This window comes from Hippopotamus amphibius, chromosome 12, assembly GCF_030028045.1.
Source record: "Hippopotamus amphibius kiboko isolate mHipAmp2 chromosome 12, mHipAmp2.hap2, whole genome shotgun sequence".
NCBI lineage: Eukaryota > Metazoa > Chordata > Mammalia > Artiodactyla > Hippopotamidae > Hippopotamus > Hippopotamus amphibius.
In genome coordinates this window covers 68,611,016-68,637,438 of record NC_080197.1, presented here as the reverse complement: position 1 = coordinate 68,637,438, position 26,423 = coordinate 68,611,016, and the positions used below count along the sequence as shown (strand labels likewise).

The following is a 26,423-nucleotide window of genomic DNA, read 5'->3' as shown; positions in this document are numbered from 1 at the left end:
TAACTTTTTCAATTAAAATCTGTAGAGTCTTCTTCCTTATCATTTTTTATAAAGGAGGACAAAATTCTATTTGTTGAGTCAAAAATTATCTGCACTCTGCTGTAGAGTTTATTTTAACCTTTAGAAAAGAAAAATACATCAGCTGTATTTACACATATCCCCATATTCCCTCCCTCCCTCGACTCGCCCCCACGCTCCCCAGCCCATCCCTCTAAGGCATCATCCATCCTCTAGCTGATCTCCCTTCGTTATACAGCAACTTCCCACTGGCTGTTTTACAGTTGGTGGTATATATATGTCTATGCTACTCTCTCACTTCGTCCCAGCTTCCCCTTCACCCCCCGCCCCCTCCAACCTCATGTCCTCCAGTACATTCTCTGCATCTGCATCCTTATTCTTGTCTTGTCACTGGGTTCATCAGTACCTTGTTTTGTTTTGTTTTTTTTTTTTTTAGATTCCGTATATATGAGTTAGCATACAATATTTGTTTTTCTCTCTCTGGCTTACTTCACTCTGTATGACAGACTCTAGGTCTATCCACCTCATTACATATAGCTCCATCTCATCCCTTTTTATAGCTGAGTAATATTCCATTGTATATATATTGACACATTATATATGATTGACTTTGGTGTACCTCGAAAAAAAAAAAAGACAAGTACATCATTTTTCGATATAGTTTCCTTGCTTTTCAATACACTTTGTCCATCTGTCAACAAGCTTTCTTATTCCCTCATTAAAAAATATTTTAGGCTGAGCTGCAAGCCACAAATGCGCTGCTGTCTTCACTTCTTCATCAGAAGTGAATCTTCGTCTTCGTAGGGCACACTTCTGCCCACACTGTTGACACTCCACAAAAACTTCGTTTTGAGGTGTTAAAGTTTCCTCCCTATAGTCCTGATCTTGCTCCATTGGACTTTCACCTGTTTGGTCCCCTGAAAGCAGCCCTATGAGGATGAAGATTCACTTCTAATGAAGAAGTGAAGACAGTGGTACATTCGTGGCTCACAGCTCAGCCTAAAACGTTTTTTAAGGAAGGAATATGAAAGTTTGTTTGACAGATGGACAAAGTCTATTGAAAAGCAAGGATAGCCAGGACATGGAAGCAACCTAAATGCCCATCAACAGATGAATGGATAAAGAAGATGTGGCACATATATACAATGGAATATTACTCAGTCATAAAAAGGAATGAAATTGAGTTATTTGTAGTGAGGTGGATGGACCTAGAGGCTGTCATACAGAATGAAGTAAGCCAGAAAAAGAAAAACAAATACTGTGTGCTAACTCATATATATGGAATCTAAAAAAAAAAAAATGGTTCTGATGAACCCAATGACAGGGCAAGAAGATGGAGATGTAGAGAACAGACTTGAGGACACAAGGTGGGTGAAGGGGAAGCTGGAACGAAGTGAGAGAGTAGCATTGACATATATACACTACCAAATGTAAAACAGATGGCTGGTGGGAAATTGCTGCATAACATAGGGAGATGAACTCGATGATGGGTGATGACTTGGACAGCTGGGATAGGGAGGGTGGGAGGGAGTCACAGGAGGGAGGGCATATGGGTATATATGTATAAATACAACTGATTCACTTTGGTGTACAGAAAAAAACTGGCACAACAGTGTAAAGCAATTATATTCTAATAAAGAGCTTAAAAAAAGAGATCATGTCGAAAAATGATGTATTTGTCTTTTTCTTTTAAAGTTTCTAGTAAACTGTATATAAATTTATTTTTTATTTATTTATTTTGTTATTTATTGGCTGCATTGGGTCTTCATTGCTGCGCGAGAGCTTTCCGTAGTTGTGGAGAGCAGGGGCTACTCTTCATTGCGGTGTGTGGGCTTCTTATTTCTGTGGCTTCTCTTGTTGCAAAACATGGGCTGTAGGGCTCACGGGCTTAAATAGTTATGGCACATGGGCTTAGTTGCTCCTCGGCATGTGGGATCTTCCCAGACCAGGGCTCAAACTCATGTCCCCTGCATTGGCAGGTGGATTCTTAACCACTGCGCCACCAGGGAAGCACCTGTATTTGTCTTTTCTAAAAGTTAATTAAATTCTACAGCCAGAGTGCAGATAATTTTTGACTCACCCTCGTAATATGCATAGTATCAATTGAATACTAAATAATTCAATAACTTATAACTCCTTCGAGTACAGAGATGATAAACTTACAAGGATTCTTTATCCATGGGGAAGAAAAGGAGTTTTGAAGAATGATTCTTGAGAAATGTGCTACGTACTGTTGTATCGCATGATATATTTCATGGATTCCATATCAATCACTTTCCCTTGGTCACGCCGGAAGATTTTGGCTCGTGCAGACAGATCGTAAGAGAATTCCAAACCCAGCTTCTTAACCAACATTGGATAGCCACTCCAGTCGTAGATTTTTTCATGGAAAGGAATGTTGTAGGAGGGCCAATATCCTGATTTGAAATGGAAGGGAGGGAAGGGTAGGATTAACAGGGAGGAAGACGGATGAGAGAGAAAACAAATGTTATTCATGGTACTTTCTTTTGAAAATTGGCACAGCTGTGTAATTATGAAATGAGACTACACAGAGAATAATGACCGTGAACCCTGGCAATCAAACAGATCCTTTGAAATTTACAGAATCGGTATACCTCTGGATTATTCCGTTAGGGGGAGAAGAGCAGCAGGATTCTTTGGTTTTTCACCCCAGATTCTTAAAGCAATCTATTAAGCAGAAGGTGACCTGAATTCTAGGCTCAGGGTTGAATAACTAGGCTTTAGGCAATCAACCTCATTTTCTCCCCTCCCCCGCCCCCAGGAAGAGGGAAAGGAAGAGTTCATAATGTGAGGGGATTGGAGATGGTCTTTAAGGTTCCAGTCGGCTTTTAACGCCTCTGACACTAAAACATTCAAGGCTCAGCTTCATCCAAAGCTTCACAGTGTGCCGAGGTCACAGAACCCTTAGTCAGTAGGCACCAACATGTGACACAGCTTTAGTAAAATCAACATTTCAGAAACAGCTCAGATTATAGTGGCCTGAGGTATTGTCTATAGCACAGTTAGTCAACAGAGGGCCACCTTCACTATTCAGGGATTCATTCCCACTCCCACATTCTCTTGGCCCTTGTCTGCCTTCCTCCCTTCTTACTGTTTTATATGATCCCCTACTCAGGGGTGAGGTTATTAAGACAAAACAAATGACAAGACATTCAGCTTTACGGATTCTGGGGCACGGAGTCAGCATCAGGGAGAAGTGAGATAAAGACAACATTGACAGCACAGGATAAAAGTCACAGTTATTACTGCATTGTATCTAGGTTATACAGACTTGGGAGTTAGACTGCCTGGATCTTAAGCCTGGTCCTGCCATGATTAGCTATGTGACCTTACACAAATGATTTAATCTCTCTATGCCTCAGTGTCTTCAACTGTAAAATGTGAACAGTGATAGTACTTACCTTATAAAGATAACTATGAGCATGAAATGAGTTCAAATGGATGGAGTAGCTTACAACAGGGTCTGTTGGTAAGCACTAGGTGAATGTGAACTGTTATAGTTCTCTATGTGAGTAGCTCAAATGAATAAGAAAAATGGCTGCTTTATACGTCACATTTTCATAAAGCTTTATGATTAAAAAAGCATTTAAAATAGAGTTTCTTGTATAATATTACAACTACCTGCTGATGTATAAATATTACCATCCCTCCTTCTAAAGGAAGAAACAGAGGCTCAGAGAGGTGAATGCCTTCCTTCTAACTACTGTAAAAACACCTAGGGCTTCTAACAACATATCACAGCTGCTTTTGAAAACTAGGAGGTTTGCAGGAATTTTTTTTAATGGCTATATGATATCACTTAATTATTTGGGAAAATCACGTGTTTCTTTCTGATCCTTTCTTCCCTTACAGTAAGATAGTAACAATGCTACTTATCTGGAAATACATTATGAAGGTGAAACAAAAGAACAATAAATGGTATGTCAAGTATACAGTAGACAGTCAGTGAATTTAAGTCTGTGTTCTTCCTGCCTTTGGGGAAAAAAAACTAAAAAAAAAACCCAACCAAAAAAAAAACAACAACAAAAAACTACAGACAGATCAGCATCAACTTCTTTTTTAGTCCCAGGGTATATTTCTTCATGGAATCTAGGGATGGGATTGCAAAGAACCCGAATCTACCATCATGTAATCAGTGGCAGTCCAAAGAAGAAAAGTGCACTTTAACAAGCATCTCCCTCTGGAGGCTTGCTATTATTATCATGCTCTTAGGAGTGGATGGACCAGGCTTCAAAGTCAGACAGCTAGGTTCTCAGTTTTGAATTGCTGTGCTAACCAAGTAACCGCCTGATGATTTGACTACTCAGGTGGATTTTCCATCAAGAAGAGGAGGTAGATCTGCTACTTGGTAGCATCTGATTTGCTTGGCAATTGACGTTTCCACATTAATCAAGTCTGTTTTATGTACATTATGTGCATTTAGCTGGCGGGAGCCACCCTGGAGTGAGGCGGCTCCCTCTGGGTGTCTTTACAGTATGGATTCAAAGACCTGGAAATGAAGGACCAGCCCTAATCCCTAGGATCCATTCCTAATCTTGGTTCTGTTCTGACTCATCTCTCAACTGATTTATTTCAGTACATTCCTAATTCGCCTCCTATCTTCTCTCTGACCTTCAGTCTATTCTCCCTTTTCAAAGACTCCAGTCTTCTAAAGGATAAAGGCTAACTTTTAGCTTTTTAAGGAACCTCCATACTGTTCTCCATAGTGGCTGTATCAATTTACATTTCTATCAACAGTGCAAGAGGATTCTCTTTTCTCCACACCCTCTCCAGCATTTATTGTTTGTAGATTGTTTGATGATGGCCATTCTGACTGGTATGAGGTGATACCTCATTGTGGCTTTGATTTGCATTTCTCTAATAATTTGTGACGTTGAACATATTTTTGAGTGCTTTTTGGCCACCTGTATGTCTTCTTTGGAGAAATGTCTATTTAGGTCTTCTGCCCATTTTTTGATTGGTTTATTTGGTTTTTTTGATATTGAGATGCATGAGCTGTTTGTATATTTTGGAAATTAATCCCTGTTGGTTGCTTCACTTGCAAATATGTTCTCTCATTCTGAGGGTTGTTTTTTGTTTTGTTTTATTTATGATTTCCTTTGCTGTGCAAAAGCTTTTAAGTTTAATTAGATCCCATTTATTTATTTTTGCTCTTATTTTCATTACTCTAAGGGGTGGATCAAAAAATATCTTGCTGCGATTTATGTCAAAGAGTATTCTGCCTTTGTTTTCCTCTAAGAGTTTTATAGTGTCTGGCCTTATATTTAGGTCTTTAATGCATTTTGAGTTTATTTTTGTATATGGTGTTAAGGAGTGTTCTAATTTCTTTCTTTTACATGTAGCTGTCCAGTTGTCCCAGCACCACTTATTGAAGAGACTGTCTTTTCTCCATTTTATATTCTTGCCTCCTTTGTCAGAGATTAGGTGACTATAGGTGTGTGGGTTTATCTCTGGACTTTCTATAAAGGCTAAACTGCTCAGCAGGATCTAAAGGCTGTATTTTCCCCTCACTGCCTATCTTCTGCATCACAGCCTTCTCTCTAGCCTTCTTGGGCTAATAGTTTCTCCTTCACACCGAGGTCTTCGTGCCTCTATTTATTTGACCTTGTCCCCTTGTCAAATTGCTGAGCTCCTTTCTAGACTGTAAACCTCCACCCAGACATCATCTTCTCTTTCATTTATTCAACAAATATTCAGTGAGGACTTTTTATGTGTGCTATGCACTATGTTCAATGCAAGATGCTAGGACTTGCTGTGTGTCCGCAATGTGCTCAAGAATTGACAAGAATAATCTCAATTAATTATCATGACAACGCTGTGAAAATGCAAAGGTCCACACTCCCACATCGCAAAACTCTCAGGGGGCCAGATGTGATTCAGAATTTAGGGTTTTCCAGGTTTCAAAGCAGCAGTGGTGTGTAAATTACAGATGCTGTTGCAGTCTCTGTGGGGAGCCCCTCATAATCAAAGATATTGATAACTCTGTAGCCTAATGTATAAATTCTCTCCAGAGGAGAGGAAATAGAGACTAAATAGTTCAAGTTAGTTTTTGCTACTGAGTGAGTTCAGATCAGGTTATATTTTGCTACCACAGGTGAGCTAGAACAAAAAACAAATGAACAACTTTTAGAGTTTTGAGATTTTGAAATTACAAATAAGTGACTGGGGACCTGTACCATTACTGTCGTGTTTTGCAGATGAAGAAAGTGAGGCTTGTAGAGAGTGGATGAGATTTTGAGGAACAGATAGCCAGATCAAGGCAATGTGACTCCAAAACCTGTACTTCCAGTGTCTGAGCTGTGATCTTGCCCTCCAGAACCGCCTTCTCTGATCCCTCCCACTGACAAGGAGGCCTCCTTTAGTTTCACCACCAGGTTGCTATACCAGAGCTTATCACCGCTCTTTGCTTTCTGGGTTCTAACAGCTGCTTTAGGTGCCTTGCTTGCCTATCAGACTGTGTGTCAGGAATTTTGCATCCACATTTTTCCAGTCCCTGGGCTGGAGTAGCACTCCCATAAATATTTGCTGAATTGAACTCAAAGTTTTACTCAGGAACCCAGGAGAAGAAGGTAACATTGGAGCCATAAGTAGTCATAAGATCATGAATTCCTGGCTTTGTCCCAATCTACACATAAGAGTACACTGTCAAGTAAGGGTTTGAGGTGCAGGTTTTACACGTGCTGAACCTGGTCATTCTTTCCCTGTGTGACTGGTAATGGCATTTCCCTCTTTCCTTCCCCACCATACATTCCCCCCATAGTACATTCACACACCACATATTACCCATCACACACACACACACACACACACACACACACACACACACACTCATCAGACTTCCAGACTTCTAGCATGAAGAAAATACCTCTCCGCAGAACATTGGTTTGTTCCGAATATTCTATATACGTAGGAATTTGCTCCACAATGTACAGAGTGCCTTTGTCAAGGCTGCGGTTCAGATTTACCTTCTTCAGGTCCAGGATCATGTATTGATTGTTATACGTGCCTGAAATATCAGAAGACGTGAAGACAGGGCATGGGTACAGCTTTACCGGTTAACTCGAAATCTAAACATACATACATGCCTAAAAGTTATTCTGCAGGGCCACTTACCAGAGTTGTATTTTGAAAAGATCTTTGCCCACTGCCTGCCACCATTTGCCATCATATTGGCCACCCGGACTCTTTGCCAGGCCAGGAGAGACTGGGGTACCACATGCTTCAGTAGGGTTTTATTATATATGCTGTTCGTGGTCTGCAGCATTACCAAACCACTGCTAAGAAGGTAAAAGTCATCCAGAGACTCCAACAACCCTACAGGAAACATGAATATGCAAATCAGCATACTTATATGCAAAATATGGAACCATCACTGTTAGCACAGAGCTTTGAGTGTGCAATGCATTTTACAGAGTATCAGCTATTACTACCCTCTCCCAGCTTTGGTTCACCTCTGTGGCAGTTACTCAACTGCTGCTTCTAAAGGTGCCCATGGACCTCCATCCCTGGATTCACCATTGAAAATCTTTGATTTTATGATTTAGAATGACAAGAATATATTAAATTGGGACTATTTCAAGTTTCCAAAATGATGAACAGAAGTAGATCCTCACTTGCTAGGATTTTGCAGGAGAACTTTTAATTAGGGGGAGATACTAGCAGGATTCATCGTTGGAAAGTAAGAATATGGGTGTCTTCTTTCTTCTCTTTCTACTTTTCTGTATCTTCCACATTTTATGTAATGAGTCTGTGTAATTTATATAAGTAGAAAAAATATCTATGTTTATAAAAGTGAACATGGTTTCGAAACTAGGATATTGACACTGTGGGTCAGTGCGTTTTACAAATGTTGGAGGCAAAACAGGAAAATCTGGGGACACAAGTCTGTTTTAAAGGCCTGTTTTGTGATTTATATTGTGAGTGTGGTAGAGAACAAGGAATATCAGACACAGCTGTAACAAGGAGAGAGGATACATTGTCATTAGTTACATGTTACAGTGATGGACAAAGTGGCGGTCCTGCATTAAGGTCAGGGAAGAGCCCAGGGAGAGTTAAAAGGAACCAGGGTGGTGAGCTCCTCCAGGGCTTCACAAACTCCCGTTTTTATACCACTTTATCGTTTTTGCCATATCTGATTACCACTTGTACTATGCTTTACTTAACATTTTTCCTTAAATGAACTCTCTTTTCAAACTGAAAATACTTAGCTTTATCACATAAAATAATATCCAAGGAACCGGGAGTCTAATGTTTCTGGGTTTTTTCTCCCCCCAAACCAATACACTTAAGCAAATACAGTTCTACTAACATGCAAAAAAATACTTTTTCAGGAACCACCCAATATCACCTCACTAGAACAATGCATGCCACACACCGAGCAACACCAATATTGCCTGATGCTTTATAACTGGGAAGAGCAACTGAGGCTCGGAGAGGTGATGGGCTCTATCCACGATCACACAGCCAGCTCCTGGCAGGCCTGGGCCTGGATTGCAGGTCCTTGATCTAGCCCAGGGCTCTTCCGCCAAGTCTGAACACGTGGGCTCAGCCTCCAAAGCGCTCCCTCTTCTGGCTTAATGAAGACTGGAGCGGGGGGTGGGGGAGAGCTTTGTGGAGGAAGTGGATCTGGAGCTGAGTCTTAAAGCTTTTGTAAGTGTTGACCAGGTAGAGAGCAGTGAGCATCGCACGTGGGAACAATAATATGTGTAGCATAGGAGAGCGGGCGTTCTGGAAGTGGGGGCAAAGACAGTCATTCGTTCATTCACTCAGCAAACCAGTTACTGTGCATTTACACTAGGCCTGATGGGTAGGTGAGGTGGGGTCAAATAACGGGATCACCTAAGACTTCAGAGCACACACGGGGAGTCAGAAGGCCAGCGTTTTGGTTCCCTGTATTGCCACCAACATATGTGGCACTTCTCCTCTTGTCTCTCTGTTCCTTATTCCCTTCCTCTGATAACCTGGGACTATGGGATGTCATTCGCCACCAATTTTTAATTTTACTTCCTGGAAATTTCTGAGTAGGAAAGTTATACAAGATGAGAGCAGTGTACAACTAACTCACAATGAGGCTCCACAGGGCTGTAATTAGCCAATATGGAGATTTGGATAAATTGACAGAAGGATGCACACTTTGGGTGGTACAAAGCTTAATGAGGGGATGGCAGCCTTGGATGAAATTGTAATGGGCAACCCCTCTGGGAAGACACAGCTTAGACACAGGATGCGTGACTGACAAGCAAAATATGAGATGAATTTCAATGACTTCATTCAGCTTTTGGGCTGAGGTTGTTGTGCAGTGTTTGAACTGTACAACCATACTTGGCAACCTTGAGCAAACTCTGGTAGAATCTCCATGGGATAGAATGCTGTATTTCTGGCATGATAAACTTGCTAATTCACTCCTTATTGTAGCAACCTCTATGGACACAAGAGGGCAGATGTTCTTTAATATGTGTGAGTGACTACTACTAACATGAAAGGAGTAGTCTATCATTCAAGAGCAAGACTTTAATGAAGACCAAAAAAAAAAAAAAAAAAAAAAAAAGATGTAGGCCACCCAGAGTTCTGGAACAAAGAAGATAAATTGTCTTACAAAGAACTTTAGTCTATAGTTTAGAGCTTAAGATTAAAAACAGGAAAAGACCCAGAGAGAGGACAAAGTCCTGAAACATTGCATTATAAAAGAAACAAATGTTCTTTGGCTACGTAAAATTATATTCTTGCTCTTGTCTGTCACTTAGCAGCTTCAGAAGGCACACTGTTTTCCATCAGGATAAAGTGAAACACCCCAGTATGAAAGCCAGCCAGCAAATAACATTTCATAGTAAGCTTCTTGCTAAATTTAATTAAGACATAAAAGAGAACCCTTACAGTTAACAAAGCATCTTTCAGGACTTAAAAAATACGTAACCACTTGAATCGTAAACATTAACAATGACCCCTATCCTCTGATTCCATTTAGATCTATTGCTTAGCACAACCCAGAAAAGTTTACCCTTATTATCCTTTCAAGTGTATTTAAAATGTGCCCATTTGGAAGAGTGACATCAACATCATGGGGGTGTAAGATACTCCTTTTGTCTCTCCCTGTCAATCTACAACCTGTAAAACCAGTAAAACATCTGTAACTCAACAAAGGTGCCTCTGCCCAACACAGCAGGATGCTGGAGAATTCCACACACCTGTTATCTAAAGGTGGGTGGACTGGAGCACATAAAAGAGGCAGAACCAGAGGAACCATGAAGGCAGTGCCTGCAGTCCTGGACCCCTGGCCACGGTGGCTGAGCCCACAGCCCAGGAGAACCCGGTAACAGCAAGGGAGGTGGCACACCTGACTCTGGTGGCCCTGCCACAGTAGCACACACAGCCACAGGGAAGTGGGCAGCAGTGGCAGCAGGCCTTGCAACCCTGTTCCTCTAACTACAGAGGCACCACGACTCAGCACCCCTCTGCCCCACTGCCCGCAGCAGCAGCACCCGCAACCCCAGTCACAGGAGGCCGAGGACCTGCGACCCCGGTTCCCTTTGACCGCCTCCCTCCCCATGCAACAGTGGAGCTTGCTACCCAGGAAACTGGACACAACGGAGGCACCTGCCCTCTGGGTGCCCCAGGTGGCATTGCCAGCAACACGAGCAGGACCAAGGCACCAACAACCCTGGAGACAGAAGCAGTGACAAGGAGGGCACCAGGCAACACCTCTGGCAGAGACAGTGGAGGGTGGAAAGTGCGAGTTCTCAAAAATAACCAGACAGCGCTGGTAAGAGAAACCAAAAACTTGTGCTATACCGCCACCTACTGGAAAACAAAAGAAAGGCATCTAATTACTAACTGAATAGTTACAATCAAGTGAAAAAAAAAAAATAAGGCTTTACCTAAAGAAGAAACATGTTCACCACTTCACATGCACTGGCAGAGGAGCACTCAGCAAGCCCCATGAAGAACCGTGGTAATACAGTTATCACTTCTCAGAAAATGACACTTCTCCAGAAACCAAACTTAAAGTCATGGACTGCTTGTGATCTAACTGATAGAGAATTCAAAACAGCTGTCATGAAGATACTCAACGAGCTACTAAACAATTATTGGGTCAACAAAGAAATCAAAGGAGAAACGAAAAAAAAATTTAGAGACAAATGAAAATGGAAATATGGCATACCAAAATCTATGGGATGGAGCAAAAGCAGTATCAAGAAGGAAGTTTATAGTAATACTGCAGATGGCAATATTTTAATATTTTTTATGGCTGAGTAGTATTCCATTATATATATATCCCACATCTTCTTTATCCATTTATCTGTTTGTGGGCACTTAGGTTGCTTCCATATCTTGGCAATTATAAATAATGCTGCTATGAACATTGGGGTGCATGTGTTTTTTCAAGTTAGCATTTTTGCTTTTATCAGGTATATACCCAGGAGTGGAATTGCTGGGTCTTATAGTATTATAGTTCTATTTTTAGTTTTTTGAGAAACCTCCATACTGCTTTCCACAGTGGCTGCACAAATTACATTCCCACCGACAATGTATGTGTTCCCTTTTCTTCACATCCTTACCAACATTTGTCATTTGTGTTCTTTTTTGATGATAGCCATTCTGACAGGTGTGAGGTTATATGTCATTGTGATTTTAATTGCATTTCTCTGATGATTAATGATATTGAGCATCTTTTCATGTGCCTGTTTGCCATCTGTATGTCTTCATGGGAAAATGTCTATTCACATCTGCCCATTTTTAATCAGGTTGTTGGGGTTTTTTTGTTTTCTGTTAATTTTTTCATGTTGAGTTGTATCAGCTGTTTATGTATTTTGGATACTAACTCCTTACCAGTCATATCATTTGCAAATATTTTCTCCCATTCAGTAGGCTGTCTTTTTGTTTTGTCAATGTTTTCCTTTGTTGTGCAGAAGTTTAATTAGGTTCCATTTGTTTATTTTTGCTTTTATTTCCCTTCCCTGAGGAGACAGATCCAAAAAATATTGCTACAATTTATGTCAAATAGTGTCCAGCTTGTGTTTTCTTCTAGGAGTTTTATGGTTTCCAATCTAACATTTAGGCCTTTAATCTATTTTGAGTTTATTTTTCTATATGGTGTTAGAGAATGTTCTAATTTCATTCTTTTACATGTAGCTGTCCAGTTTTCCCAGCACCACTTATTAAGAGATTTCTCTTCCCCATTGTATATTCTTGCCTCCTTTGTCGTAGATTAATTGGCCATAGGTGTGTGGGTTTATTTCTGGGCTCTCTATTCTGTATCATTGATCCATGTATCTGGTTTTGTGCGTGTGTGTGTGTGTGTGTGTGTGCGCGCGTGCGCCAGTACCATACCATTTTGATAACTGTAGCTTTAGTGTAGTATAGTCTAGCTGTAGTATAGTCTGAAGTCAGGGAGCATGATTCCTCTGGCTCTGTTCTTTCTCAAGATTGTTTTGGCTATACAAATTTTAAAATTATTTGTTCTGGTTCTGTGAAAAATACCCTTGGTATTTTGATAGGGATTACATTGAATCTGTAGATTGCCTTGGGTAGTATGGTCATTTCAATATTAATTCTTCCAATCAATGAATACAGTATATCTTTCCATGTGTTTGTGTGGTCTTCAGTTTCTTTCATCAGTGTCACAGTTTTCTGAGTACAGGTCTTTTTATCTCCTTAGATGGGTTTATTCCAAGGTATTTTATTCTTTTTGATGCTATTGTACATGGAATTGTTTCCTTAATTTCTCTTCTGACAGTTTGTTGTTAGTGTATAGAAATGCAACAGACTTCTGTATATTAATTTTGTATCCTGCAACTTTACCTAATTCACTGATGAGCTCTAGTAGTTTTTTAGTAGCATCTTTAGAATTTTCTATGGATAGTATCATGTCATCTGCAAACAGTTACAGTTTTACTTCTTCCTTTCCAATTTGGATTCCTTTTATTTCTTTTTCTTGTCTGATTGCTGTGGCTAGGACTTCCAATATTATGTTGAATAAAAGTGGTGAGAGTGGGCATCCTTGTCTTCTTCCTGATCTTACAAGACATGCTTTCAGCTTTTCAGCATTGAATATGATGTTAGCTGTGGGTTTGTCATTATATGGCCCTTATTATGTTGAGGTAGTTTCCCTCTATGTCCACTTTCTGGAAGGTTTTTATCATAATGAATGTTGAATTTTGTCAAAAGCTTTTTCTGTATCCATTCTTGCCACTCTTATCTGACATAATATTGGAAGTCCTAGCCAGATCAATTAGGCAAGAAAAAGAAATAAAAGCCATCCAAAATGGAAAGGAGAAGTTTGCAGATGACATGATACTATATATAGAAAACCCTAAGTACTTCACCAAAAAAACTATAAGAAATAATAAATAAATATAGTCAAGTTTCAGGGTACAAAATCAACATACAAAAATCTGTTGTGTTTCTATACACTAACAACAAACCAGCAGAAAGAGAAATTAAGAAGTCAATTCCATTTAAAATTGCATTAAAAAAATAAAATCCCTAAGAATAAATTCAAGAATGGAGGTGAAAGACCTGTACACTGAAAACTACAAGACACTGTTGAAAGAAATTGAAGATGACATAAATGGAAAGTTATTCTGTGCTCATGGATTGGAAGAATTAACATTGTTGAAATGTCCATATTACTTAAAGCATTCTCTGGATTTAATACAATCCTTATCAAAATTCCAATAATATTTTTCACAAAAATAGAACAAAAATCCTAAAATTTATATGGAACTGCAAAAGACCCCAGATAGCCAAAGCAAGCCCAAGAAAAAAGAACAAAACTGGCAGTATCACACTGCTTGATATCAAATGATATTACACAGCTGTAATAATCAAAACAGCATAACATTGGCAGAAAAACAAACACAGAGACCAATGGAAGAGAATTGAGATCCTAAAAAATAAACCCACATATATACAGACAATTAATTTATGACAAAGGAGCAAAGAACATACAACGGAGAGAGCAGAGTCTTTTCAGAAATTGTGTTGGAAAACTGGACAGCCACGTCATACAAGAGAATGAAACTAGACTGCTATGTTACATTATACACAAAAATCAACTCAAAACAGATTGAAGACTTGAATGTTAGACCTGAAACCATAAAACTCCTAGAAGAAAACATAGGCAAGATTCTCTTTGATATTGGTTTTAGCAGTATTTCTGGATATGTCTCCTCAGGGAGAGGGAAGAGAAGCAGAAAAAAAAAAAAAAAGCCCATTAACAAAACGAAAAGACAGCCTACCAAATGAGGGAGGATATTTGCAAATCACGTAGTCAGTGAGGGGTTAATATCCAAAATATATGAAGAACTCATACAACTTAACAACAAAAAGCAAACAACCCAATTTTAAAATGCGCAGAGAAGCTAAAAGGACATTTTTCCAAAGAAGACATACAGATAGCCAACAGGCACATGCAAAGAAGTTCAACATCACTCTTACTAGGGAAATGCAAATCAAAACCACAATGAGATATCACCTCATGCCTGTTAGAATGGCTAGTATCAAAAAGGTAGAAGTAACAAGTGATGGAGAAAAGGAAATTCCCATACACTGTCAGTGGGAATGTAAAGTGGTGCAGCCATGATGGAAAACAATGTGGAAGTTCCTCAAAAAATTAAGAATAGAACTACCATATGATCTACTTCTGGGTATCTATCGAAAGAATATGAAAACACTAATTTGAAAAAGATATATACAGGCCTATGTTTATTGCAGCATTCTTTACAATAGCTAAGATATGGAAGCAACCTAAGTGCCCATAGACAGATGAATAGATAAAGAAGATGTGGGGTGGGTGTGTGTGTGTGTGTGTGTGTGTGTGTGTGTATGATGGAATACTACTAAGCTATAAAAAGATGAAATCTTGCCATTTGTGACACATAGATGGACCTTGAATGTATTAAGCTAAGTGAAGTAAGTCAGGTGGAGAAAGACAAATACCATAAGATTTCACTCATATGTGGAATACAAAAATAAATTTAAAATAGATGAACAAACCAAACACGTAGATACAGTGAACAGAGTAGTAGTTACCAGAGGGGATGGGTGGCAGGGGATGGCAAAATGGGTAAAGGGGTTCAACTGTGTGGTGACGAATGGAAACTAAACCTTTGGGAATGAGCCTGTGGTAGTGTATACAGAAGTCGAAATGTAATATTTATGTACACAGAAAACTTATATAATGTTATAAACCATTAAAAAAATAAAAAATTTAAAATGTGCTTATTTGCACATCACATACATAGCTGCTCCTAAGCTCTGAAGAGCACACACATTCCTTCCTTCCAAAGGAGTAGACTCAGTATTGACCAAGGACAAAAATAACATACAACTCAGGGTCAGGAGTATGGATCATGAATGTAAAAATAGCTGTGCTGCATTTCTCCACCCCTTCCTCTATCCATACTCTGCAATGAGACTTTGCAACACTTCCCACCAAGAGGCATTGACTGTTTCCCCATCTCTTAAATCTGAGCTGGATCCGGAACTTGCTTCAGCTAAAAAATTTGCCAGTTCTGAGCCTAGGCCTCAAAGAGACCTTGCACACTTCTTCTCACTCTCTTGTAACCCTGTTACAGTGTGTAAACCAGCCCAACCTAGTTTCTCTGGGATGGGAGACCATGTGCAGAAGGGCCAGCCTCTAGCTGGCCAGTCCCCCAAAGTGCTAGAGAGTTCATCCAAGGTCCGCAGAGCTGCCCACACAACCCCAGCCAACCACAGACACACGGATGTGCACAGCTGAGACACCAGAAAGAACCACTTAGCTGACATGTGGACTCAAAAACAATAATAATTACATGTTTCCAGCACAAAATTCAGCAGTAGTATAATAATAGTAATCCAATTATACAACATATTTTGTTTTGAAATGTCTTACTGTCATTTGATTTTAACACAGATGGATGTCACAGAACCCTTTTCTTTTCTTTCCTTTTTTTAAAAAAAAGAAAAAAACAAAGTAACACCTTGGCACTATTCTCAGCGTTTCGGCTCAGCTTTTTCCCACAGCTAAAGAGGAACAACATCACTTCTCAGACCTGTGGAACGCACCCACCTGTGCTGGGCTTGTCTGATTTCTTTAAGCCAGTCTGATAGTCAATAAATTTTTATTAAACACTTACTATATCCCAAGCACTGTGCAATGGTTCCCAGCTTAGAGACTGTATCAGAATTCCTTCAGGAGCTTCTTCAAAAGGCATGTCCAGACTGCCCTCTCTGCCCACCTCTGCTCCCCTCTGAGTCTCCACCAGAACTCCTATGCTATGGTTACTGTCTATAGTGGGAGCATCTTCTGCTTCCTCCTTAAGAAAAGGCAGCCTGTGCTCTCGTTGTTATCCCAGGACATAAAATCCTCTGGCCTTCTTTTCTGTCTACAATGGACTCAGTCTTCCTATCTTCCAGAATGGCATCCATTTACTTCTCTTCCTGCCAAGATCCTAACTGGTCCTAATCAATTTCCCCTTCACCTTCCAGTAATTATTCTTCAATCAAGTGTGTATTTTTTTTTAACACATTTCTGCTTAATCCTGCAATAGGAATGTGATCAATGAAGGATTCATACTATTAGATATTCAAGCACACGAGGCCCATACTCTGGAGTTTGAATATCCTGCAGTGGTCCAAATAAAAGAATTAGTATAGTTCTAATTCTAAGATAATAATAATAATGATAATCTCTTTATATAGAGTACATATGAAGAGATGGGTTTACATTTAATCAATATTCTGTTATTATCACATCAAAATTGTTATTTTTCTTCAATAATAAATTATCTTATTAGTTTTAGGTTATATTATTTGTTTGTTTACTGTTTCCTTTCCCACCTATCTCTTAGCATGTAAATTCACCAGGGCAGGAACTTCTTTCTGTCTTGTTCACTCCAGCGCCAAGAAAAGGATTTGACACGTAGGTGCTCAGTAAATAACTGTTAGATCCAAGGAAGAAAGAGAAGATGGTGGTGACTAACATGTACTGTGTACCTACCACACACCAGAGACCTTGCTTTAGAAGGATGGATACCATCATTTGATCTTCACAAAAAGAATGCTTAGATGAGATGAGCTATTTTAAAAAACAGTTAGCTATTTAAAGCTAATGAACAGCATTGTCGGGAATCAATGTAGGACTGAATCTCAACACATGCCTTTTCTACTGTAACATATGCCCGACAGATGTGAGGGGGACAGATTTGTAGTCACGCAAACGAAGGCAACACTCACACACAACAGAGCAAATACATGAGAAGCAGTTACGAAGAGATGAGTCATGGAGAGTTGCATGTTTAGACAGGGTGGAGTTGGGGAAAATCACCTTATGACCAGTCAGTCAAGAAAAGTGTGGAAAATAAGGTGAGATTTCTGAAAAGATAGAAGGGAGGGAGCTTCCTTTGCTAGGTGGGGAAAGATGTTCAAGATAGGTGTGCCCTGGCAGAAGTCATCAGTACCCAGGGATGGTGCCTAAGAGGAACACAAAACCAAAGAAAGGTGCTTAGGAAAGCAGAAATGAAGTGCTACAAAGTCCATCTACGGTCCTTTGGAACAGGTGCCCTAGTTCTACTTTTATTCCTTCTCCTCCTGTGGTTCTACTTTTTAAAGGCTGAAGATATGAATTTTGGCATGTGATAAATCCCAGGTTGTATGTATTTCAGCCTTATGATCAGAGTATCTAAGATAAAAGAGGTAACATGAAGTTGATAAAAGTATACTATTACATTAAAATGTGTACAACTACAGAGGCAATTTAATAACGCATGAAAGTAATAACATTAGGGATTATGAAGGAGGCTTGACTACATTTTCTTGGGGCTCTAAGACTATTCTTTTATCTTCCTGTGCACCTACTTTCAAGTATTTGAACTTCAAACAGGAGAAGGCTGAGCAAAGTCACGGCTACCCAGATCAGAAAGGCTGCCAGTCTGAAAGGATAGGCTTGGACTCAATATCTTAGAATCACCTAGGGTGCTTGTTACAAATGCACCAGCCCAGATCAACTGAATAAGAATTCCTATGGATGGCACTTTAGAATCTGCATTTTTAGCAAGTCCCAGAGGAAGTTTTAAGGGATATGAACATGTGTGTGGGAGGTGATGGGACGTCCGGATGTATTACAAAGTAGGAACACACGCATGCTTGGTGAAACACACTGGTGCGTTCCGGAGAGCTCCACTTACAGATAATTGTGTGAAGCCTCAGCCTGATAGGGATCATCATTATTTACAGTAATCCTCAATTAAAGCACTTTGAATAGGTTCCAGCTTTTGTTCCCATGCAAAAGCTCCACCCGCCTGGCATCCCAGGAGGCCCTTTGAGTTCACAGCTCTTTCAGTTTTAACCACTTAACTTAGATTCAAACAGAACCATGCTGAAAACAAAAAATGGGTATTTTATAGTCAGATATATTGTATTTGAACTGCAGTGCCCAACCTCTGAGCAGTGTGGTTGTTTAACTTCTCTGAACCTGTTTCTTTATTTGAAAAATGCCAATACAATACCCTCCTTGTTAGGTTTTTATGAAAATTAAGTGACAATAATACACACCAAATGCTTATCATGCATACACGGGGTGTCAGTTACAATGCCGGGCACATAAGTAGGAACCACAGAAACATTAGGGTTTTTTTTCGTTTTATTTCAGTGACAAGCACAAACAATTTTAGGGTAAATTACCTAAAACTTGGGTGCTACCTAATTCCCATAAAACTAGTTAGGACCTATTCATGTCATTCATAGCCAGGGTGGCTACAAAGGATTAGCTTCAAGGTCCAGCCTCTGTGCTGAACATACAGGTTTGCATCTGAGATGCCTTGATAACGGTTCCTGAACATCTTGGACTCTGTCTTCAAATCAAGGGTATAAAAGGGAGGGCAGGATGAAGAGGAAGCAATGCGGTTGTGATATATTGATAGATGATGATCTCTTAGGCAGCCCCTTTTCTAACCTCTCACTGCATTTCCCATCTTTCTCCCTCCAGTTTCCACTTGTCCACATCAGAGGGGTTCGTCTGTAATCTATCTGCCTGTCTCCTTTCCTTTTTCTTCCCATAATCTTTTTCTCCTTCCTTCCTTTTCTCCTTTCTTGCTCCCTTGCTTCCAATAAATATTTATTCAGGAATTACCATGTGTAAGGCTCTGTGCTGGCCCTGGGATTGCAGACATGAATATGGACGTGGGCTCTGAAGAAATTACGCACAAGGCACCAGGGAAGCTGAAAGCAGGGGTAGCTTACTCAGCCTGAAAGTTAGCGAAGGCTTCGAAGAGGAGCTCTTGTGATACTTTTGTTAATATGGAAAACATTTGGGTAAAATGCATTCAAAGGTGATAAAAATGCTCATACCAAGGGTGAGTACTCCAGTGGCAGCACAAAGAAACTGGATGATGTCTCCCACAAGTAAAAATGATAAACACTGTATAAAATTATTTAGAGCAACTAGTCAAAGGTACTAGAAAATGACCAAAGGCAGGGAAAAACTGAACACTGATCCTATTAGTTAAGAATATGAGTATGGGGACTTCCCTGGTGGCCCAGTGATTAAGACTCTGCACTTCCACTGCAAGGGGCACGGGTTCAGTCCCTGGTGGGGGAACTAAAGTCCTGCATGCCACACGGCAGGAAAAACAAAACAAAACAAAAAAACTAAAAGAAAAGAATATGGGCATGTGGCTTCCTTGCTAATCCCCCACTGCCAGCTCTGGTGGTGGAAAACTGCAGCTGTAGTGACTTGAGATGGTATTCCAAGTTCAGGGCTGCAGATCTCTGATAATTTAAGGAGGATTTTTTTTTTTTGGCAGTGCAGCATGGCATGTGGGATCTTAGTTCCTGGACCAGGGATGGAAGCCATGCTCCCTGCAGTGGACGTGCAGAGTCTTAACCACTGGACCACCAAGGAAGTCCCAAAGGGGGAAAATTTGAAAGCAAGAGAGACGTATAGAAGAGCAGAGATCCAAAATCTGAACATAAATTCTGCCTAGTTTCCTGGTTGACTACTAACTATGCAAGAATGTGAGAGATGCCAAAGAGCTAGGGATAAAACCAGAAAGAATTGAGAGATTTACTCTTGTAAGACCAAATTCTTCCTGGTGAGATATACAAGTTTGCTGCAACTTTGACAGAGGGTGCTCCCCTCTGAGCTCATATACAGCTCAGACTGCTCGAGCTATCAAAGGGCAAATTTCAGAACTGGAAGCACAAGTGGAAATTTAGAGAAAATCTTAGAAACAAGAAAACCACAGAGAGAGTTTAGCTCTAAAATCTCAGCTAGTCTCTGCCAAAATCCTTGGCTGTCTACTAAACTACACTAATTAAATGCAAAGTAAGTAGAAAAAGGAAAATTATAAGGAATGAAAATCAATGAGGAATAAAAATGGACAAACAATAGGAAACAAATCAATGAAAATATGCATAAAATCTGGTTATTGGCAAATATCAATAAAATTGATACATCTCTAGCTAGACTGATATAGAAAAAAGACATCATGAATGATTAAAGGTACTTAGCTACAGATCCTACAGACATTAAAAGGTTAATAAAAATATTATAAGTAACTTTATATTAGTAAACATGATAAAGTCAAGGGACAAATTCCTTGAAAGACACAAATTTTCAAAACTGACTCAAGATGAATTAGAAAACCTGAATAGATCCATATTAATGAATGAAATTAAACTCATAATTAAAAACTTTCCAACAAATAAAATTCCATGTCTAGATGGCTTAATTAATGAATTCTTTAAAATATTTAAAGGAAAAAAAAAATTGCAGTCCTACACAAACTCTTTCAGAAAACATAGAAGGAAAAGATAATTCCAAACTCAGATGATAAGAACAGGCTTACCCTGATACCAAAACTATTAAAAGAAAAGGAAACCACAGTCCAGTATCTTTCATGAATACTAGATGAAAAAATCCTTAACAAAAATATTAGTAAATTGAAGAAAAAATAAATAACAAAGAAAAATATGATTAAGTGGGGTTTATCCCAGGAATGTCAAGTTGATTTAACATCTGAAAATCAATCAGTGGAACTCACTATATTAATACAGGATGAAAATCATATGATTTATAGATAGAAGCTGAGAACTACACAGAATGCAGCACTCATTTACAACAAAAACATTAACCTAAGTAGGAAGAGATGGGGATCTTCTTTAACCTTATAAAGGGTATCTACAAAAAGCTACAATTAACATCATACTTAATGGTGAATGACTGAATTCTTTTCCCCTTAAGATCAGGAACTAGGCAAGGATTTCCATGCTACTTCTAGTCTATAGTGTCCTGGAGGTCTTATCCAGTGCACTCATGCAAGAAAACAAAGACATACAAGTGAAAGGAGAAGTAAAACTGTCTTTACGCAGAGATGGCCTAATTATGTATCTAGAAAAATCCCAAGAAATCTACAAAAAAGCTACTAGATTGATAAATGGACTTAGAAAGTTCTCGAGGAAAAAGTAAATATACAACAAAAAATTTCTATATTGTGGTGATTTTTAAATTTCCACAAATTTCTTGGCAATTTTCCCTTTAAAAGATAGATTCTAATTTCCTTTCCTTGAATGTGGGCTGATCATAATAACATCCTTCTAATAAATAGAATGTGGTGGAAGTGACAGTAGATGACTTTTGAGACTAGGTCATAATAGGCATTGCTGTTTCTGCCTTGTTCTTTCGGATCACTTCGTCTAGGGGAAACCAGGAGTTCTGTCTTGAGGATACTGGAGCAGTCCTGTGGAGAAGCCCAAGTGAAAGGGAATCAATTTGCCAGGACCATCTTGTTGACCATGGATGTAAGTCACCTTGGAAGTACATCATTTAGCTTCAGTTATCAGAGATTTCAGTCCCTCAGTCTCAGTCTTTAGCTAAAGCCCCAAATATAGTGAAGTAGAGACAAACCATCCTTACTGGGCCCTATCTAAATTCTTTATCCATAGAGACTATGAGATACTAAATGATTATTGTCATTTCAAGTCACTAATTTTGGGAGTGATTTTTTACGTAGCAATAGGTAACTAATGCATATATACAGGCAATGAACAATTGGAAAAAGGAATAAAAAATTGATTCTGATTACAGTAGCATCAAAAATCATTTAGGATTAAAATTAATTTAAGGTATGGAAGACCCATATACTAAAAACTACAAAACATTGCTCAAATTAGAGAAGACCTAAATAAGTAGAGAAACAATATTAGTGGGTTGGAAGACTCAGTATTACTGACATGATGATCATCTCTGATTGATTTAAAGCTTCCATGCAATCGAAATCAGTAGATCTTTTTTTGACATGAACAAATTTTATTTATTTTTATTTTTAATACAATTTCTAAAGGTTATATCCCATTTATAGTTACTACGAAATATTGGCTCTATTTCCCCGTGTTGTACAATACGTCATTGTAGCCTATCTTACAGCCAATAGTTTGTACCTCCTAGTCACTCCCTACCCTATAAACCCTTCCCCTGCCTCCCCACTGGTAACCACTAGTTTGTTCTCTATATCTGTGGGTCTGCTTTTTTTTTTAATTAATTAATTTATTTATTTATTGGCTCCATTGGGTCTTTGTTGCTGCACATGGGTTTTCTCTAGTTGCAGCGAGTAGGGGCTACTCTTTGTTGTGGTGCATGGGCTCCTCATTGCGGTGGCTTCCCTTGTTGTGGAGCACGGGCTTTAGGCACGTGGGCTCCAGTAGTTGTGGCATGCAGGCTCAGTAGTTGTGGCTCTCAGGCTTAGTTGCTCTGTGGCATGTGGGATCTTCCCAGACCAGGGCTCAAACCCATTTCCCCTGCGTTGGCAGGCAGATTCTTAACCACTGTGCCACCTAGGAAGTCCCTTTTTTGTTTTTAATTAATTTATGTATTTATTTACTTATTGGCCTTCTTTCTTGTTATATTCACTATTTGTAGTATTTTTTAGATTCCACATGTGATATCATATACTATTTGTCTTTCTATGCCTGACGTAAGTAAAATGATTCATTTAGCATGATGCCTTCCAAGTCCATCCATGTTGTTGCAAATGGCAAAATTTCATTCGTTTTTATGCCTGAGTGGTATTATGTTGTATGTATGTACCACATCTTCTTTATCCAGTCATCTGTTGATGGACACTTAGGTTGCTTCCATGTCTTGGCTATTGTAAATAATGCTGCTATGAACACTGGGGTGCATGTGTTTTCAAGTTAGTGTTTTTGTTTTTTTCGGATATATACGCAGGAGTGGAATTGCCAGGTCATATGGTAGTTGTACGTTTAGTTTTCTGAGAAACTTCCATAATGTTTTCCACAGTGGCTGTACCAATTTACATTCCCACCAGCAGTGTAGGAGTGTTCCCTTTCTCCACATCCCCACCAGCACTTGTCCCTTGTGTTCTTTTTGATGATAAGTAGATCTCTGCACTGCGGTCTTCATACAGTGGTACTGCCTACCTTTTCAGTGCCATCATTCCCTATGGGATTTCTCTCTACACTGTACCTCCTTGATTCTTGACTGTATAGCCAAAATCAATAGTTGTCTGTATACAGTACCCTGGCGGAGGACTAGCCAGGGCTTTTTTCTTCCATTGCCTTATCAGCTCTTAGGTAAAACAGACCATGGCTATTCAAAACCTTGTTTTGTGCAGGATGGACTGCTAGGAGAACAAGGTAATACAGGGCCACCTTTCTTAGAATATCCAGAGCCTCAGACAAGTAATTTTTGCACGGTACGTGCCTATACAAACCATTTCATTAAGAAATGTATGACAGTTCCCCATCCGTGCCACCAAAAAAAAAGAAATATATGACAAAATTCAAGGGCCCATGTAAGGTATAGTGACTTATTAATGAAGATTTAGAATAATGAGTGGAGAAACATACTAATGTATTTGTCTATTGCCCAATCAGTGCATGTGAAGATGCTTTGTAGTGTCCAGGTACTATCGCTTTGTATTCTTTATTGTCCAGTATATTATTTCTGGAAAATTTTATATCTCCCTTCATGACAAAAAGGCAGCAATACTATTAGTACTCACAAAGCCATGACTCTTTGTAACCTGTTTGCACTGAAACAACATAGATTTCTTTGCCTCTGCAGTTCCTTAACACCATTTACATAATGACTCTGCAACATTTATCATGTCACCTGTGAATACTGACTTCTAATGACTCTCTCAAAAATCATTACTGTGGATGAGATGGAGCTATATGTAATGAGGTGGATAGAACTACAATCTGTCATACAGAGTGAAGTAAGTCAGAAAGAGAAGGACAAATATTGTACGCTAACTCATATATACGGAATCTAAAAATGGTACTGATGAACTCAGTGACAAGAACAAGGATGCAGATACAGAGAATGGACTGGAGAACTCGAGGTATGGGAGGGGGCGGGGGGTGAAGGGGAAACTGAGACGAAGCGAGAGAGTAGCACAGACATATATATAGTACCAACTGTAAAATAGTCAGTGGGAAGTTGTTGTATAACAAAGGGAGTCCAACTGGAGGATGGAAGATGCCTTAGAGGACTGGGGCAGGGAGGGTGGGGGGGACTCGAGGGGGGGGAGTCAAGGAAGGGAGGGAATACGGGGATATGTGTATAAAAACAGATGATTGAACCTGGTGTACCCCCAAAAAAATAAAAAAAAAATAAATCATTATTGTGCTTTGCTAATGATGACCACAACAGCAAGTCTTACCCACAGTATTAAGAAAAATGTGAATGAGAATTCTTTTTCTGGTCATTAAAGTTGCATTCAGAATTTTATAGAGTAAACTTACATCAGCATATTTCCAACTTTTGTCTGTCTTCTCTTAGACTTCCTATGCTGTAATCAGTGCATTCCTAGAATGCGATCTCTACCCATGCTGACTACACCCCTACTTTTGATACGCTCCCACCCGTGAGTAGGAGAGGGGAGAAGCCTGTGGGCAGAGCCAGAAGAGCAGTCCCAAATGCACACAGAATATCCATCCCACTTGTGACTGAGTCGTAGCACGGGAAGTCATCTCATCAACTAGGGGCATGAGATCTGTTACAAAGGCCTGTTTGTGTTATAAAGCAAGGGTATTTTTTAAATTCATTACTTTATTTATTTTTGGCTGTGTTGGGTGTCTCTGTTGCTGGGCTCCAGCTTTCTCTAGTTGCGGTGAGTGGGGACTGTTCTTTGTTGTGGTGCACAGGCTTCTCACTGCAGTGGCTTCTCTTGTTGCAGAGCACAGCTTCTAGGGTGTGCAGGCTTCAGTAGTTGTGGCACACTGGCTCAGTAGTTGTGGCTCCCGGGCTTAGTTGCTCCACAGCATGTGGGATCTTCCTGGACCAGGGATCGAACTCATGTCCCCTGCATTGGCAGGCAGATTCTTAACCACTGCACCACCATGGAAGTCCCAAAACAAGGTTGTTTAAAAGCCCTTTTAGGGGCCAAGGCCAGCCCTCCCCAAAGGACTGCTGAACATGTGGTGCAGAACCTGCAGGGGGTGTGGTGACTGCCACATGGGCCAGCGGGGGAGCATACAGGGTAAAGTTCACTTGTCACCTTCCCTGCCACCCTTGGGTAGAAGGGAAGCAGCACTACAGTGAGAACACAGGTGAAAACAGAGGCTTAAGCCCAAGAATAAACGTGACCTCTGGCTAGCCTCGGGCCCTGAACACAGGCAGTGTCTCCCATAAGGGTCACCCCAAATCATCGTGTTACAAACATTCCATCAGCTCAGTTATGCAGGAGATCGAAGGTATCCTCTGGGTGACAGTTGCAAAAACTGGGGATCCAGAGAAGTGTGTAAGCCTTTTATCTGGGAAGTGTTGCTGAGCTGTAGTGAGGCCAAGGGAATGTACAAGGATGGTGTCTCCCAGCTTATGTTCCCTGGCAATATCTCCTTAGCCTCTAGATATGTGGGAAACCTGAAGCCTGTCTGAAGCTGTAGCTCCAGGCTAAGTAAATAGGTCTTTTGCACAAGAATACTTGGCTTTTATTTCAGCTTGCTGTCTGTGCAGTGCCCTGGGCGGGGGTGGGCGGTGGGGGGGGTGCGGGGCGGTGGCCTGCCGAGAACTACCTTTCAGGTGGTTGCCATCCTGTGGAGCTCAGGAATGCCAGCACCCTTGGCCAGCAAGGCCAGGTGATCAAGGGGTGTCCCCGTGTGGACTGCACGTGCTCGGCGGCTTTCGCGAGGCCGCTGAAGAGTGTGTGGGGTGGGGCATGCTCACTGGCTTCAGAAAGGCAGCTCTGCAGCCCCAGCCAGGGGGTGGGGGAATGTTGCTACCACTGCACGTGCAGCCTTCAGCAAAGAAGTGGGATACCGCCACGCCCACTCACCCCGGCCTGTTTAGCTAGGCAGTGGGAGAGTGTTGCACCCACGCTCGCCCACCTGTACTAGCATGCTGTGTGGAGAAGGCAGTGGCATCCACCAGCGCCTCTGCC

At 40.2% G+C, this 26,423-nt stretch overlaps 2 protein-coding genes across 3 annotated transcripts in view; one reads left to right on the top strand and one right to left on the bottom strand.

Moving 5' to 3' along the window:
* Positions 1–26,423, bottom strand: part of PLBD1 (phospholipase B domain containing 1) — a 72,154-nt gene that overhangs the window by 2,770 nt on the left and 42,961 nt on the right. For both annotated transcript variants that reach the window (XM_057702209.1, XM_057702210.1), the window contains exons 7-9: positions 7,153–7,353; positions 6,905–7,045; positions 2,250–2,435 (exon numbers count right to left, since the gene is read on the bottom strand). In XM_057702209.1, coding sequence (XP_057558192.1) covers positions 2,250–2,435; positions 6,905–7,045; positions 7,153–7,353 — 528 coding nt within the window. The remainder of the gene's footprint in view (positions 1–2,249; positions 2,436–6,904; positions 7,046–7,152; positions 7,354–26,423) is intronic.
* Positions 1–26,423, top strand: part of ATF7IP (activating transcription factor 7 interacting protein) — a 179,999-nt gene that overhangs the window by 140,731 nt on the left and 12,845 nt on the right. The window lies entirely within an intron of this gene.